Consider the following 18916-nt stretch of genomic DNA (forward strand, 5'->3'; position numbering starts at 1 on the left):
AACAGCAGAGGTACCTGACAGTCTCGTCGTAATATCATGTTCTGCAGCGCCTGGAGTCGCTGTATGTGCGTTCTCGCTGCACCACCCCACACTTCACAGGCGTAATCAAACAGTGGTTTTAGGTACAATCGGTATATCAGCAGGCCGTTTTCAACGGATAGGGAAGAGTGTTGATTGATAATGGGGTACAGTGCCCCCATATGCTGGTTTACCTTCTGCCGGACTTCTTCAATTTGTTGTCTCCAGGTGAGTTTCCTGTCCATCAGGACTCCTAAGTAGCGTGCAGCCTCTTGCCACTGGAGTTCCATGTCGTAGATGCGGAGTCAGCATTGAGGCATTGTACATTTCCATGTGAAGATTATGGCTTGTGTTTTTGCCAGGTTAAAGCTGATGCGCCACTTTGCTGCCCAGTCTTGTAGTGCATTGCAGGCACTTTGTAGGCGTGGCACAAGTACTTCTTTCCAGCAGCTGCGGGTAAAGATCATTGTGCCATCTGCATAAATGGCACGTTCGACTTGTGGAATTGCAGGCAGGTCGGAGGTATAGATGGTATATAACACATGTCCAAGGACGGATCCCTGTGGTACGTCGGCCTTGATTTGTTTTGCAGCAGAGGTCGCATCTTCAACTCTGACAGCGAAGGTATGATCTTCTAGGTAGGAGGCAATGAGCTTCACGTACTTGGTTGGGAAGCCGAATCGGCAAAGCTTCCAGAAGAGGCCTGAGTGCCAGACACTGTCAAAAGCTTTAATAACATCGAGCAGCACAGCTCCGCAGTATTCTCGATGATTGGATGCAGTGGTGATGTACTCCACTGCCCTGAGTATCTGCTGGGTGGTTGAGTGTCCACTTCTAAAACCAAACTGTTCCGGCGGCAGAATCTCCTCTTGTGCGATGATTCGTTGCAGCCGGCTGACAAGTAGTCGCTCGAAGAGCTTACTAATGTGTGGTAGCAGGCTAATTGGATGATAGCTTGAGGGTTGCTTGTGATTATTCCCAGGTTTGGGCACTGCAACTACAATGGAGTGCTTCCAAGCTCGTGGGAATGTAGCTGATCGAAGTATCCAGTTGAAGATGGCCTTCAGGTGAACGATGGCTGACCATGGGAATTGCTTTATGATGCGTCCAGGGATAGCATCCACTCCAGGGGCTTTGTTGGCTATTAACTGCTTAATTTCTTCTTGCACTTCTTCTGTTGTAATGGGTGGAATTGGGTCGTCCTCTTCGTCTGCAGCCTGTAGAAGGGTGGCGATGTCCCTCTCAATGGTTTCCACCCTCTGCTGGTCTATGCAGTCCTGGAGTGGCTGGAAGTTTGCAGCGAAAGTGTTAGCCAACATGTCAGCTTTCTCCAGTGGGCTGTAGGGTGTGTGGTCTTCAGAGGTGAGTGGTGGAATTCGCGAACTTCTATTAGTGAGGAAGCGGACCAATTGCCATCCAACCAGGCCCTGGGTGAAGGATCGTCAATTTATCGGCCCATAGATGGTTCTTCTGCTCAATGACACCTACCCGTATGACGCGTCGCAGCTGGTTGATTCTCCGCTTGAGGGCAGCATCCCTGGTGATTCTCTATTCACGGCAGAGCCTGTTGCCGGTACGGATAGCGGCGAGAATGTGTGGCGGAAGGTCCAGCGTCCGTAAAGTGGTGGGTTTTGATGGGTGTGTTGTAGCATGAAGTGCTTCAGTGATATTCTTGGTGAAGCGGTCTACGGAGGCTTCGGTGACATCCTCTTCTGTATCTATGACAGTGACCGAGAAGTCAACGTGATCCCGAAACCTCTGCCAGTTTGTCCTCTTCAGATTAAGATGTCCGGGGTAGTAGTCCGGGATGATGTTCAGCCAAAAGAGGACCAGAAGGGGATCAGAATTTAGTTCATGTAGCACTTCTGCATCCACGAATTGTGGGATACCCTTGGTGACAGCGATGTCTATGATGTCCGGTCGGCCATTGGATGGATAACATGCGAGTTCCTCGGGTCCACAAGCAAAGGCATGAACTTCTTCCATAGCCTGTAGGAGACGTCATCCGCTCTCATTGGTGGTGAGAGAATTCCACACAGCATGCTTGGAGTCTAAATCTCCAGCTACAAACAGTTTGCCGGGGTGATGCAGCAGCGTGCGGGCATCATCCAGTTCCAACACTCTCCGTGGGCTGCGGTACACTGCGACAAAGGTAATAGGTCCAGTCTGGGTTTCAACTAGAACTGCAGTTGATTCTATGTAGCGTGTGATTGGTGGTTGAGCTTCGAAGTGATGGATGGAGTTTCAGATGAATATGGCTGTTCCCCCTCCATGTGTTGGCTGTCCGTCCTGTAGCAGCAGTAATTTGGAATATTGCTGCGGATGCTGCGCTTCAGAAAAGTTTCACTGACCATGCAAATATCTATATTTCAGTCGATGAGAAACTGCTGCAGCTCTCGTAGATCGTGCGTGGCATTTTTGGCATTGTAAGCTACAATGCGGAGTTCTTCCAGATGTGGAATTCTATTCATGTTGGGGTACTGCTGAAACTTCTCTTACTGCCTGGACGGCTCTGCTGACCGTTGATTCACCGGTGGTGGTGATGATTGCTGGAAGTTGTGAGAGTTGTCTTGTGACTTTCGCCAAGGATAAAGTAACTTGCGTCAGAAGTTGCACGATGGCTGAGAAGTCCTGTTGTGGTGCGTGTTGAGCAGCTGGAGGCATCTGTTGTGGTTCCAGTGGTAAGGCTCACTGACTCACTGCAGGTGGTGGTGTAGGAGGCTGAGATTATTGTCTCACTGCGTCAGCGACACTGAGTTCTGCTCGAATTCTGGCTGCTCTTCAGTCCATCAGTGTCGGCCATGCTTTTTCTTCGGTGGTCGGTGGGGCTCGTGGCTGTCAGTGGTGATGTCGAGCACTGGTAGCGGTGTTCTTGTGAAGAGGAGGGAGGCCTTGTTGCCGCCTGCTCTCCTGCTTGTGTTTGATGCATGACCAGAAATTTGCCGGATGCGATCTGCCACAAAGTCCACAGGTGGGCGGTTCTTCCCATTTCCACGTGCATTTCTTTGCTGCTGTGTCCCATACCGCATCTAATGCACATTAGGGGCATAGTGCATAGACGTGAGACGTGCCCGAAACCTTGGAAGCGATAACATTGCACTGGTCCCAGTGATTTACGTAGTTTTTCAACTGTAGTGCATAGGTTGTAGAACCTGGTTAGTTTGAAGACTTCCCCGTGAGCTGGTGTATCTTCCAGGATGACAACCCGATGTCCAGTGGGGCGATTTGTGCCTGGCATGCAGTGAAAATCAACACGTGATGCAACAAATCCCATACCTTCAAGATCTTCTTTGATGTCTGCGTTGGAGAGCATTTTAGGAATCTTATTAAAGAGCGCCTTGATGGTTGGAGTGCATACTGCAGAGAATGTATAATTAGGTATTCCGTCTCATCCTAGCTTATCCATAACCAAGATGTCATCGTCCTTTGATGAAAGGTTCAGCTTCAGCGTGTCTTCACCTGTTTGGTTCACCAGGAACGGCATTTTGCAGTTGGTCTTGAGCCAATTCCATAACTCCTTGTAGTCTTCTCTGTATTGAAGAACTATCAGAGGTACTTTTCGCTGTACTGGTGCTGGTGGTGACAGATCTTCTTCCATACCATCTCCACCTTCGCCTTCGTGGTCATGTGTAGCATCTGAGTCTCGTGGCTGATCCATTCTTGCACATTGTTGTGCCGCTAACGATGATGTAGCTTCTTGTATTGTCTGTCCAAGCCCTTGTAAAGGTTGAAAGCTGTTGGAAACCGGAAGTTCCCAGGAGAACAGTCAGAAAGGTGGAAGTCCAGGATGTACCATGGTACCTAAACACCGTTTTGTGGGAATGGTGCCAGCTTTCAACCATGCCATTACTAGTGGGGTGGTAGGTAATAGTGTTATGATGTACATACCTGCAGAAACTAGCCAATTGGTCAAACAATTCTGATTTAAGCTGCTTCCTTTGATCGGTAGTTACGTGGAGTGGGCAGCCAAACCTAGCTGGCCCAATTGACGTGAAGACAGAGGCTAAGGTTACTGTGGTGGTGATGTCCACAGGTGTTGCCTCTGGCCAGTGCATAATTCAGTTGACTGTTGTAAGAAGATATTACCGGCTGTTCAAGGAGGACTATGGTCCCACAACATCAAGATGTACATCACTGAAACAAGAGGTTGCGCCTGGAAAGTTACCCACTAGCGTGTGTACCTCCTAGGGGACACCACCTTACAGTAGGCACCTTCAGTGCTGGGCGGGAGGGTTTGTGCACTTCATTGAAGTCTAGAGCTGTGTCAGTGGTAGCATAGCTACTGCAGGGTCACCCAAGGTGGAATGGTCTCGATTGAGGAGCCATACAAAGTCTGTCCCACAACATAGAGCAGGCAGGGCTCTAGAGGCATAGCGAAGCCAGTTTCCATAGAGCAAACCTATTACAAATACTGATCTTCCAGGTCGAGGGTTGGTCATGGGGCTTACACCATGCTGTAAAAAAACAATATCATGAAAATTCAACAGAAGCTTCAGAAACAGGATGGAAAACATGTATCACAACCCCTGCAAAGGAAACAGATAAAGGACATGACAATAACATCATGGAATGTGAGGACAATGCTTCAGCCTGTAAAAATGAAAGAAATAGCCACTTAAATTTTAAAATTTAAGTACGATGTCATTGGGCTACAGGAAATAAGATGGCACGAACATAGGCACATAGAAAAAACCCGAGTACTCATTGGTATACAGTGGACCAGATGAAAGAACAGGCCAATTTGGAATGGGGTTTATAATAATTAGAGAAGTTAGGAAAAGCCTATTAGAATTTGAATCCATAAATGAAAGGATATGCAGACATAGACTAAGAAGGAAATTTAGGAACACATCAATAGTAAATGCATTTGAACCAACAAAGTAAAAGGACATAATAAAAGAACATCTCTAGAAAGACTTGGAAAAAGTATGCTGTGTAGGGCCTAAATATGACCTGATGCAAGTAACAGAAGATTTTAATGCAAAAATAGGGAGGAATGAACATCAGTATGGAGCTTCTGGAAAGTATACACTACATGAAGAAAATGTAATAATGTGACTATTAAAAGTACCTGCTTCTCACACAAAAGAATCCATCTGGGTACCTGGAAGTTTGCAGTCAATGGAGTAGTCAATCAGACTGACCATATTTTAGGAACTGCACACCACTCCACATCAACTAAAGATGTACGGAGCTGCGGAGGACCAAACAGTAACTTAGACCACTTTGTGAGAAAATCAATTTTGGGAAAGAAACTGTCATTAACAAATGGCAACAGAACAGAAAAGAAGATGAACTGGAATACTGACAAACTGAAAATCCCTGATGAAGTAAAACTAAGCAGAAAGTTGAGCAATGAAGAGACTGCAGTAGGAGTAGACAAAAGGTGGAACAGGATTGAAAAAGCCATTAAAGATGCTGCAAAAGAAATAACTGGCATAGGAAGGAACAGAGGAACACAGGAATGGTTTGACAAAGATTGCAGGCCAGGAACAGAGAAAAAGAACAGGACAAGCATAAAAGTGCCACAGAGAGAAACCAGAAATAATGTGGAACAATATAGATAATTCAGTAAAAGAGCTAACAGATCATGCAAAAGAAAGAAAAGAGAGTGGACTAAAAAGAAATTTCAAGAACTAGAATAGTTAACAGATCAGGGTGAAATAAGAAAGTTCTACCATGCTGTAGGCAAAATAAAGAGCAGATTCCAGCCAAAAACAATGACATGCCCCAGTTAAGATGGGAAAATGATGGGGGAGGATAAACAGATAGTGAGAAGAAGGGCAGAGTATTTCAAAAATACACTGAATGCCAGCTTATAAGCTGAAGAGACAGCTGCACAGTAGGAAAGAGTGGAGCTGGAAGTAGACAATGATGTCAATAAGGCAAGAATGCCAACACCACAAGAGTCTCCCAGGCTGTGCACAAGACAAAAAAACAATTAAGCCCTTGGGGAAGACAGCATCATCCCTGTATTAATAAAAACTGGTGGAGGGGCTGTAATGAAGGAACTGCACATATTAATATCTGATGTATGGGAAACAGAACCTATACCAGATAATTGGAAAACTGGAATAACAGTCCCCATTTATAAGAAAGAGGATAGAACAGCTTGTGAAAACAATAGAGGTATAACACTCCTAAGCACAGATTATAAGATCTTCACAAATATATTAGACAAAAGGATACAGAAGTGCGCAGAAGACATACTAGTGGAACATCAGTGTGGCTTTCAAACAGACAGAGGAACAACTGATCAAATATTTGTGATAAGACAAATCATGGAAGAGTTCTATGAATACAATATAGATCTGCATTTCCTATTCATCGACTTACAAAACATAGGCTGTTTCTGCAATAAATGATGTATTCACCTCCAAATAGTAACATCCCATCAAAATTTCCATTTTGTTAAAAGTGTCACTTAGGTGGTTTCTGAAATAAATGATTCAATTGCAAAGTCAGTCATTAAAACATGTAGGTTACTTCCCATTGACGTACAATCATGAAATTTGGCTACAAGCAAGGTTTCACAGACAACCAATGGGAAAAAAATCCGAAAATGGTTAATTTATAACTACATCACATAAAAAAACTTGATTGTCATTTGTTATTCAAATGTCTACCTGTCTGTCCACCTGTTAAGATCCCTTTTTCTTTGAAACAGGTAGACAAATTAAGTTGAAATTTATGTCACATACTAAGATCTATGGTCCCTTGGTGGTGTAGAAAACTTAAGCTTCAAAGTCAATGCAAACAAAAGATGTGACCATTTGCGACAAATTCATTGCTGGAACAAAATATTAGGACACCCTTTTAGAGGTTTCTAATTCACGTAAGATTTCTGTTGCAACAGAGCATAAGGTGTACATGAAATGATTTCATTTACAGATCAATAGCACAAGTGGTTCTTAGGTGCCAGGTATCAACCCATGCTGAAGCACACTTATTAGTACATGGTGTCGCCTACAAGACAGTCAATTCAGGTGCTGACTCTACCATCCAGTTGATCGTACAGATCGCAAAAACTGTCCTGGGATATGCTATGCCACACCTGCTCAACCTTTTCACATAGTTCTGTAACAGTCATTGGCTGATGAGTGCATGAGTCACTTCTTGTCTCACCGTATCCCACACTTGCTCGATTGCAGGCAAGTCTGGAGATCATGGTGGGCAACGAAATTGCTGCTCGTCTTGCAGAGCACACTGAGTTTCATGGGCAGTGTGTGAGTGAAGATTGTCCTCTTGAAATAACACAGTGCCATTTTGTTGCATGAATGGCAAAAGAATAGGTCCAACAGCATTCTGCATGTACCCAGTGCTGGTTAGCATCCCGTCTGGAGACAACATAGGTGAACACGAGTTGTAGCTTATACACCCCAGATCATTAGGCCTGGGGTGTGGCCAATGTATTTTAGACAAATGCACTCTATGAGACAGCATTCACTAGGTCTACATTGTCAGTAGGTCTACATTGTACATGCAAATGACCATCACTTGCATGCATCCAGAGCCTGCTTTCATCACTGAAGACCACAGCTTGCCATTTCACCTTCCAAGTGTTCCTTTGATGGCACCAGTCAAGCCATGCATGTCAAGGTTGTAATGTGAGCGGAAGATGGGCAGATGTGTGTGCTCAAAGTCCCATTGCTAATAACCAGTTCCCAACAGTTCATGTTGACACATCTGTATTCACATGCCCTCTACCTGTGCTGTGGTGGCTGTATGATCTGCCATTATGATCTGCCATTGCTGCCCTTACACTACAACAATCCTGGTGGGCATCTGTGCTACGTGGATGACCAGAACCTCATCTTCTAGTGTGAGAATGTTTACATGACCACTGATACCAGCATTGTTGCACAACTGACACAGCGCATCCAACGAATGGGTCAATTCTCTGAAAGGACCATCCTGCCACTCAGTGCACCACAATTTGACCCCTTTCAAACTCACTCAGTTGGCTGTAGGAAGCATGAGTGCATCTCTGTGGCATGGTTGCCTGCTTTCTTCACACATCTGCACCACAATTAGCATTCTGACTGTGAGCATTCCCTATTAAAGGGCAGAGACAAATGGTGCACTGGTAGCTATGCCATTATGCTATTTAATGGCAGACAATGATGAAACCATTATCAGTACATCTACTATCACCAATGAGGCATATGCCATCATCAGGTCAAAACTGACATAGTCTTTCCCAGTGCACTAATTCCTCCCCCCCCCCCCCCCCCCATCACCCTCCCCTCTCCCACTCCAAGCAGTATATTCTGATACGTGCAAACTCACTCATCAAAACCTGTAGGATACTTCCCATTGACATAGAATCGTGCAATTTAGTTAGAAGCAAGGTTTCATAGTACGTATAATGGAAAATATCTGAAAAGTGATAATTGTAATTATATCAGAAGAAATTTTTTTTTGTCATTTGCTCTCTAAATGTCTCTCTGTCCATCTGTTAACACCCCTTTTTCTCAAGAACAGGTGGACATACCAAGTTCCAATTTATGTCACATACCAAGGGTCATGGTCCCTTGTTGGTGTAAAAAAAAAAAATTAAGCTTTTAAGGTAATGCAGTCAAAAGGTACAATAGTTTATATCACATATTTTGATACCCACAAACTCACTCATCAAAGCCTAAAGGTTACCTTCGGTTGACCAAGAATCATGAAATTTAGTAAAAAGCAAGTTTTCACGGTACACATAAAAGGGAAAAATCCAAAAATTGTTAATTTGTAATTATATCACAGAGAAAGAAAGAAGCAGTCGTTTGTTATCTGAGTGCGTGCCTGCCCGTCCGTCTGTTCAGACCCCTTTTTCTCAGGTAGAGGTAGACACATCAAGTTGAAATTTATATCACATACTAAAGTCTATGGTTCCTTGGTGGTGTAATGAATGTGAGATATGGCCATTTATGTCATGTATTTTGATACTCAAAAACTCACTTGTCAAAAACTATAGGGGATTTCCTGTTGGCCAAGAATCATGCCATTTGGAAAGAAGAAGGCTCAAAATAAAGTAAAGTGAAAGAAATCAGAAAATTGTTAATCTGTAATTATATCACACGAAAAAATATTTCTTTTGTCATTTATTATCCACATTCAAACTTCGAATTAAACCATTGTCTAAAGTCTCAGAATTCCCAGGACCTATGTCTTGCCAGTATCGATCTTGATAACACGCAAAAATCATCAAGATTCTTGATTCCTGGGATGAATGAACTGTCTACATACATAATTAAGTTTATATGGAACCCTCTCTCCCACCCCCTCCCCCCCTCCATGAACCATAGACCTTGCCCCACAACAGAGGGGTATCTGTTGAGAGGCCAGACAAACGTGTGCTTCCTGAAGAGGGGCAGCAGCCTTTTCAGTAGTTGCAGGGGCAACAGTCTGGATGATTGACTGATCTGGCCTTGTAACACTAACCAAAATGGCCTTGCTGTGCTGGTACTGCGAACGACTGAAAGCAAGGGGAAACAACAGCCGTAATTTTTCCCAAGGGCATGCAGCTTTACTGTACGGTTAATTGACGATGGCGTCCTCTTGGGTAAAATATTCAGGAGGTAAAATAGTCCCCCATTTGGATCTTCGGGCGAGGACTACTCAAGAGGACATCGTTATCAGGAGAAAGAAAACTGGTATTATACGGATTGGAGCGTGGAATGCCAGATCCCTTAATCGGGCAGGTAAGTTAGAAAATTTAAAAAGGGAAATGGATAGGTTAAAGGTAGATATAGTGGGAATTTGTGTAGTTCGGTGGCAGGAGGAACAAGACTTTTGATCAGGTGAATACAGGGTTATAAATACAAAATCAAATAGGGGTAATGCAGGAGTAGGTTTAATAATGAATAAAAAAATAGGAGTGTGGGTAAGCTACTACAAACAGCATAGTGAACACATTATTCTGGCCAAGATAGACACGAAGCCCATGCTTACTACAGTAGTACAAGTTTATATACCAACTAGCTATGCAGATGACGAAGAAATTGAAGAAATGTATGATGAGATAAAAGAAATTATTCAGATAGTGAAGGAAGACGAAAATTTAATAGTCATGGGACTGGAATTCAATAATAGGAAAAGAAAGAGAAGGAAATGTAGCAGGTGAATGTGGATTGGGGGTAAGAAATAAAAGAGGAAGCCGCCTGGTAGAATTTTGCACAGAGCATAACTTAATCATAGCTAACACTTGGTTCAAGAATCATAAAAGAAGGTTGTACACATGGAAGAACTCTGGAGATATTAAAAGGTTTCAGATAGATTATATAATGGTAAGACAGAGATTTAGGAACCAGGTTTTAAATTGTAAGACATTTCCAGGGGTTATGAACTGTAGATTAAAACTGAAGAAACTGCAAAAAGGTGGGAATTTAAGAAGATGGGACCTGGATGAACTGACTAACCCAGAGGTTGTACAGAGTTTCAGGTAGAGCATAAGGGAACAATTGACAGGAATGGGGGAAACAAATACAGTAGAAGAAGAATGAGTAACTCTGAGGGATGAAGTAGTGAAGGCAGCAGACGATCAAGTAGGTAAAAAGACGAGGGCTAGTAGAAATCCTTGGGTAACAGAAGAAATATTGAATTTGATTGATGAAAGGAGAAAATATAAACACGCAGTAAATGAAGCAGGTAAAAATGCATACAAACGTCTCAAAAATGAGATTGACAGGAAGTGCAAAATGGCTAAGCAGGGATGGCTAGAGGACAAATGTAAGGATGTCGAGGCTTATCTCACTAGGGGTAAGATAGATACTGCCTACAGGAAAATTAAAGAGACCTTTGGAGAAAAGAGAGCCACTTGTATGAATATCAAGAGCTCAGATGGAAACCCAGTTTTAAGCAAAGAAGGGAAAGCAGAAAGGTGGAAGGAGTATATAGAGGCTCTATACAAAGGCAAGGTACTTGAGAGCAATATTATGGAATTGGAGGAGGATGTAGATGAAGATGAAATGGGAGATAAGATACTGCGTGAAGAGTTTGACAGAGCACTGAAAGACCTAAGTTGAAACAAGGCCCCCGGAGTAGACAACATTCCATTAGAACTACTGACAGCCTTGGGAGAGCCAGTCCTGACAAAACTCTACCATCTGGTGAGCAAAATGTATGAGACAGGCGAAACACCCTCAGACTTCAAGAGGAATATAATAATTCCAATCCCAAAGAAAGTTGCTTTTGTTGATGTTCATCTCATATCCTCCATTCAAGACACTGTCCACTGCGTTCAACTGCTCTTCCAAGTCCTTTGCTGTCTCTGAACTATCAGTTTAATAAGCCACGGCTGCAAAATACTAACACGAATTCTTTACAGACGAATGGAAAAACTGGTAGAAGCCGACCTCGGGGAAGATCAGTTTGAATTCTGTAGAAATGTTGGAACACATGAGGCAATACATACCTTACAACTTACCTTAGAAAATAGATTAAGGAAAAGCAAGCATACGTTTCTAGCATTTGTAGACTTAGAGAAAGCTTTTGACAATATTGACTGGAATACTCTCTTCCAAATTCTGAAGGTGGCAGGGGTAAAACACAGGGAGCGAAAGGCTATTTACAATTTGTACAGAAACCATATGGCAGTTATAAGAGTCGAGGGGCATGAAAGGGAAGCAGTGGTTGGGAAGGGAGTGAGACAGGGTTGTAGCTTCTCCCCAATTTTATTCAATCTGTATATTGAGCAAGCAATAAAGAAAACAAAAGAAAAATTCGGAGTAGGTATTAAAATCCATGGAGAAGAAATAAAAACTTTAAGGTTCGCCAATGATATTGTAATTCTGTCAGAGACAGCAAAGGACTTGGAAGAGCAGTTGAACGCAATGGACAGTGTCTTGAATGGAGGATATAAGATGAACATCAACAAAAGCAAAACGAGGATAATGGAATGTAGTCGAGTTAACTCACATGATGCTGAGGGAATTAGATGAGGGAATGAGACACATAAAGTAGTAAAGGAGTTTTGCAATTTGGGGAGCAAAATAACTGATGATGGTCGAAGTAGAGAGGATATAAAATGTAGACTGGCAATGGCAAGGAAAGCGTTTCTGAAGAAGAGAAATTGGTTAACATCGAGTATAGATTTAAGTGTCAGGAAGTCGTTTCTGAGAGTATTTGTATGGAGTGTAGCCATGTACGAAGTGAATCATGGACGATTAATAGTTTGGACAAGAAGAGAATAGAAGCTTTCGAAATGTTGTGCTACAGAAGAATGCTGAAGATTAGATGGGTAGATCACATAACTAATGAGGAGGTATTGAATAGAATTGGGGAGAAGAGGAGTTTGTGGCACAACTGGACTAGAAGAAGGGATCGTTTGGTAGGACATGTTCTGAGGCATCAAGGGATCACCAGTTTAGTATTGGAGAGCAGTGTGGAGGGAAAAAATCATAGAGGGAGACCAAGAGATGAATACACTAAGCAGATTCTGAAGGATGTTGGCTGCAGTACATACTGGGAGATGAAGCAGCTAGAGTAGCATGGAGAGCTGCATCAAACCAGTCTCACGACTGAAGGCCACAACAACAACATGGAACACTCAGTCATACTTGCGCCTAGTCAATTTTCTTAGTCATTAATCAGCGCACTAATGATTGAGCATTTTTGAAATTTTCATCAATATCAAGGGTACACAGTAAATCAGAGCATGTATCATGCCCCAAACACTATAAAGACTTACATATTGGCACAAGATTGTCAATGAACACACCAAAAAGCAGGATGTCCAGTGATTGTCATATGTTCTTATCATCTTACTTTGCAATCCTTCATTGACACAAATGTGCGTTATGCATGTTTGATAATGATGAAAGAGTTGAAAATGGCCAATCACTAAGGTGATGATTAATAAGTACAGCCAATGCAGAAAACTGTTCTGAAGAGAGAAATTAATTTGGACTGTGGATTCCAGCATACAAAATAAATTGTACTTTATAGATTAGTCTCCTACAAATTACAGGGCAGTCCATAGCTAACTTTGGTTACTATTATCCTTCCTGCTTAAGTGGTTCAAAACACACGTGGTTCAGCCACTGCTGGCAAGCCTTTATTGGTTTAATAAAAAAATTTAAAAAAAGCTCACTCCTCTGTTTGATATTCTTGAGAGAATATATGTATGTTTGGAGATATGGGCACATTGATGTAGCCTTAATTTTGATTTTTGGACACAATAATGTCGAAATTTTTTAGCAGATCATTATTTAGAAACTGCATCTTGAATAAAGAATATGAACTCAAATTAGTTCCATTGAAAACTATACTTAGCACAATTACACTGATGGAAGAAAAATTGCAACACAAAAAGTACTAAATGTAGAGTGTTCAAATTTCAATTTGTCTAGGTAAAATATTTGAGTGATTAACATTGCTAGAACACAACTTAATGTGCACACGAGATTAGCCACTGCAAATGTGAAATTCTGATACATTAATAACTGGCATAACTGTCAAAATGTTGGGCTGGAGTTCCATGCCTGTTGGTTGATTGATACAAGGATGGTTAGTGCTCTTTGTGGATGGCGTTGAAGATGCCATCGAATGATGTCCCACATGTGCTCGATTGGAGACAAATCTGGTGACGGAGCTGGCCAAGGCAACACATTGACACACTGTAGAGCATGTTGGGTTACAACAGCGGTATGTGGGTGAGCATTATCTTGTTCAAAAACACTCCTGGAATGCACTTCAAGAATGACAGTACACAGGCTATATCACCAGACTGGTGTACAATTTTGGAGTCAGGTGCATGGGATATCTGCAAGAGTGATCCTGCTGTCAAAAAGATCACATCCCAGACCATAATTCCAGGAGTAGATTTCGTCTGTCCAGCATGCAGACAGGTTGAAGTCAAATCCTTAACTAGCCTCCTCCCAACCAACATTTGGCCATCACTGGTACCAAGACAGAATCAGCTTCCATCAGAAAACACAACACATCTCACCCTGCCCTCCAATGAGCTCTCACTTGACACCACTGAAGTAGCAAATGGCGGTGGTTTGGGGTCAGTCGAATGTGCCCTACAGGGGTCCGGCTTGGAGCTGTGCTTGAAGTAACTGGCTTGTAACAGTTTTTTGTGTCACTGTGGTGCTCACTGCTGATCAAATTGCTGCTGCAGATACAGTATGACAGAGCCATATGATAAACACAATGGTCTCCCCTCTTAGTAGTGTCACATGGCAGTCCAGAGCCCGGTCTTCTTGCAACTACACATTTTCATAACCACCACTGCCAGCAATTATGCACAGTGGCTACATCCCTGCTAAGTGTTTCTCCAATATCACAGGAAGAAAGTCCAGCTTCTCGTAGCCCTATTACACAACATTGTTCAAACTCAATGAGGTGTCGATAATGGTGTCTTTGCCACCTTAAAGGGCATTCTTGATGAACATCAACACACCACATCCAATCTCAGAGGTAACCAACACTCAACACTGTTACATCATGTATTTAAAGCAAACCTGATACACATCCTCATAGTGGTGCTACTTGCACCACTCTTATGCGACTGGTGCAAAATCTGAATAGAAATCATCTTTCAGATGTAGAAACGAACCTACCAACTTTTGTCTATGTTGCACAACTCTTTCTTGGTGTTGCAATTTTTTTCTTCTGTCAGTCTATGTACTGTATAATCTACCTAAATTTTTGACAGCAATACAATGAACACTTTAAAAGAAATGTTCATGATTAAAACACAATTTACAATTATTGACAAGTCTTTACACTAGCAGGTTTCAGTGACTCAGCCCCATCTTCAGCTGTACCTATAAATTGTAGGTCAAGGCATCCACGTCATAGATAGCTAGTAAGGCAACACATCTGCCATACATGGCTTACCAAGTTACCTTTGACATGGATTCTCTGAACTACTATTTATAGATGCACTTGAAGATGAGACTGAGTCATTGAACCCTGACAGTGCAAAGGCTTCATTCAATAAATAACCATATATCTGTATCAGACATTTTAATGATGAGCATTACATTTAACAGCTGTGGATGTCCCACTAGCAAAAATTTGTTACTTCAAGACCACTTTATTCTTTTGTGGGTGGTAACTTGTTATTCATGCAATCTGTATTTATGAGGGGAAAAAACACACACACACACACACACACACACACACACACACACACACACACAAAGCTAACACCTACTAGACTTTAAGGAAAAGTATACAGTATGCCTTCATTTGAACAGAAATTATACCAGTACAAAATTAATGCAGCTCCATGTCACCTTACATTTATTTTGCACAATGCTCTCAGCTAATGCTGTCTTGGATTTAATTTCTTCAGCATCAGGAGGTGGTCGTCTTCCTTTCAGGTAATTGTTCAGCGCCTCTGCCTGCTCACATAGGGTTTTCAACGAATGTTCTGAAAATATGAAAGTATTATCTTATTTTCTCATATTCTACATCATATGCTGCTCTGAAGAACAAAAACGAAAGTTACACACTGCAATAGATAAAAAAGAAAATTTATAATATGCCACACTTCGCTGAAGGATTCATTGACATTGTATGATCATAAACAGCATATCAAAATATGATACAACCTTGTACTCTGCATTTATATAACCCTCTCCTGCGGATAAAGATAAGAAGGAAGAAATGAAACCCGGAAGAAAAACCTGGAGTTGCACAATCCTACTTATAAAGGAATTAAAAAGAACAAGGCACCAACTGAGCACCAAAAAGGAAGTTAACACACAAATCTAAACTTCATGCAATGTAAGTAAGTTCCAAATAGCCTGACACAATGATTGCTTCAGCATCTGAAGTCAGTTCCTTCCAGACAAGAGTCTCATCTCTGTTATAGTGTGGCGTCACTCAAGAGGTAAAAGCGATTTACTATGTGCACCATACCATACAATGGATGGACATCCTTCTCATTTGTCACAACAACATTATTCCATGCTGAAAGTGTTATTCAATGTTTTTGTGTCATTTTCACTTGATGCAAAATGTTTATACATGGCCACTGGCAAGATCTCAATAATTTATTACAATCCCTCTCAACTCATTTTCCTGCCTTTTTTCCCCTTGTTATGTAAGCTCAGTGGTAATATAATTCTCCACTTTAGTGTTATCTTGTCGAGTTTCCAGTGGTGATGAGAATAATTTCTTAATCAATTCCTATTGCATCACTTGACAGAGATTTCACCAACCAAATTACTTTATACCACTGTGACAAAAATGGGAATATGAAATGTCAAGTAACCACAGTGTCAACATAAAATCATCAAACACTGATTTCATGTTTTCGGTTTTATCTCTGTTGGTGATTATCATCAATAGATGGAAACAAGGAAACAGTAAGAGTAAACATTATATACTATGAATCACCATAAGTACAACTTATCAAGAACTCTCCATAATTGTGAAACTCTTACCACCAAGGAAGCTTTTGTTTTTGAGAACTTTCATAGTTCTATCAATTTCAGGAAAGGGGGTTAGCAATATTTCTATATTAACATGTCCTTTTGTTTCTTCAATTAAAGTATTTGGACCTATCTTTTCCACAAGATTAATAAAATGATTATTACAAGCACTATTAATTTGTGAACACAGTTTAGGCACTCAGTTTAATTGTGATACTATCATGAAAACCTGACTTGCCATCCTCTCTCTCTTTCCACTATGACCTGTATAGTTTTAATTTTATCATGGTGTCGTGGTCTACAGTCCAAAGACTGATGTGATGCAACTCTCCGCACTAGTCTATTCTGTGCAAACCCTCTTCATCTCTGAATAACTACTGCAACATATTTCCATTTGAACCTGCATAATATATTCATGCCTAGGTCTCCCTCCACAGTTTTTATGCTGCACAGTTTCCTCTATTACCAAACTGATGATTTCTTGACGCCCTGGGACACGTCCTATCAAGCAATACCTTCCTTTATTCAAGTTGTGTTATAGCTATCTTTTTTCCCCAGCCCAATTCAGTATTTCCTTATTAGTTATTATTCAATCTACCCATCTAATCTTCAGCACTCTTCTGCAGCACATTTCAAAAGCTTCTATTCTCCTCTTGTCTGAACTGCTTATAGTTATTATTAATTTCTGTCCTGATAAAAAGTCACACTCAGTGCAACTTTCAGCCTTCCTAGCCCAAGTGGTTTACACATCAGCCCAGCTGGCTCAAACGACTGTGCTGCTAAGTGCAGTCTTGCTCGCACATAACTTTCCCACACTGTCGGATTAGTTATTTGGTTTACTATGGATAAAGTCTTTTAATTATACTTATTAAATCCCAAATAATGCAAATCAATCACTACAGTGTACATGCGGAAAAGGAAAAAAAATTTCCGAATTTTTTCACAGGTATCCCGGTTAAAAAATATACTTTTTCCTGGGCGAAAATACACTTTTTCTGTGCTAAGTGACAGTAGGTTTGCCATAGATTTTCCCTCAGAACTGTAAAACTTATCAATCTTTGAATAGTTAACGTTTTATACACTGGCATAGAACTTCTCGGTGCTTTAGCGGGAGTGGTGGTGGGGGGGGGAGAGAAGTTTTGGAAAGACCTCTGGTAAAAAAAAAGGAGAGAAGTTTTTGGAAGACCTTTGATGTACAGCAACATGATGCTGCATATTTTCATGTTACAAAAGTATAAATTCGAACTGGACCAAACACAGCACATTAGTTTACAGAGCGTTGAAATTGAGATTGCTATGTCCTTTTCTAAACCAATCAAATCTCACGCCACATGGTCTCGCCAGCCGATAACAGCAGATATTCAGAGCATAGGACAGATGTTGCAGTCAGCCAATAGCAAGATCACTGTTACATAGCGCAAACACACAAAGAGGAAAAGTTAATGGTTTATATTAATACATATAGTGAAGCTACAAGAAACTCTGAGCTTTCACATATAATATCGGTCTCGAAGATTAATAAGCTACAAGAGAAACTAAGCTCTCATATGTAATATTGATCTTTTTTTGCGTGTGTTATACTTTAAGATACATCACACAAATGTGACAGTAAATTTAAAATAATGACATAAATGTGTGGTCTTCTGGGCTCAAAATTCTGTGGCTGGTCCTAAAAGTGTTCAGTTCTAAATGAGAGTCAAATGCTCTGTGATTTAAGAAATTCATCCCACTTTCTCGCACGTAACATAATTCATCTTGCGTTAAAGGAAATTTACTTTGAAAGTAACACTTCTCAAACCACCATTCACAGTACTATCCTGAGACTGTTAGGAATAGGTTCGTTTTAGCAGTTGCCAGAGAGCTCCAGAAAACAGGCATTATTGTGCAAGCATAGTTGCAGTGATGTGGGAAGCCAGCATGTTCATATGTATACAGCATTAAGAGATCAACATCACGTCCTAAAAGAAACAGGACATCAGAGGATACTCCAAGAGCATTGGAATTTCATAAACCATACTAAAATACATAATTCGGCTTGAAGTGCACTTTGGTTTATCTAGATTCACAATGAAGTAGGTCCTACCTGATATTAAGCTTTTCAGTGTGGTTTTTGGGATGTAAATTTTCTTGGAGTACCAGTACTGAACTATCTCATGTTTGGTTCTTTATGATGGCATAATGCCATACATGGTAGCAGATGAAAACATGCACTTGAAATTCAGCAAACAACTGGATCTAGCCAATACTGTAGAATTAAATACTTTGCTTCAAATAAATTGATTTCCTCACAATTAATGCTTGACAGCCAAAAACTTGGAAATAAAATCAAATCAAAAAACTGGAACTAATAATATATTTTTGCCTTCCATAATTATGTGAATGTATTTTAATTCACTTGATAGCTTCTGGCCACAGAAATCCGTTTTGTTTTTGTTTGACGTGGGAGCTGTAAACAAAGAAGAAACAGCGAAATAAGTTAAAGCAAACATGGGTCACGTGGAGACTACCCCCCCTCCCCACTA

General features: G+C 41.3%; 1 protein-coding gene across 1 annotated transcript in view; it reads right to left on the bottom strand.

The window, feature by feature from the left end:
• LOC124612249 (methyltransferase-like protein 17, mitochondrial) overlaps nucleotides 1-18916 on the bottom strand; it is a 117763-nt gene that overhangs the window by 85129 nt on the left and 13718 nt on the right. Inside the window, exon 3 of the mRNA XM_047140329.1 lies at nucleotides 15257-15388. Coding sequence (XP_046996285.1) covers nucleotides 15257-15388 — 132 coding nt within the window. The remainder of the gene's footprint in view (nucleotides 1-15256; nucleotides 15389-18916) is intronic.

This window comes from Schistocerca americana, chromosome 1 (assembly GCF_021461395.2).
Source record: "Schistocerca americana isolate TAMUIC-IGC-003095 chromosome 1, iqSchAmer2.1, whole genome shotgun sequence".
NCBI classification, from domain to species: domain Eukaryota; kingdom Metazoa; phylum Arthropoda; class Insecta; order Orthoptera; family Acrididae; genus Schistocerca; species Schistocerca americana.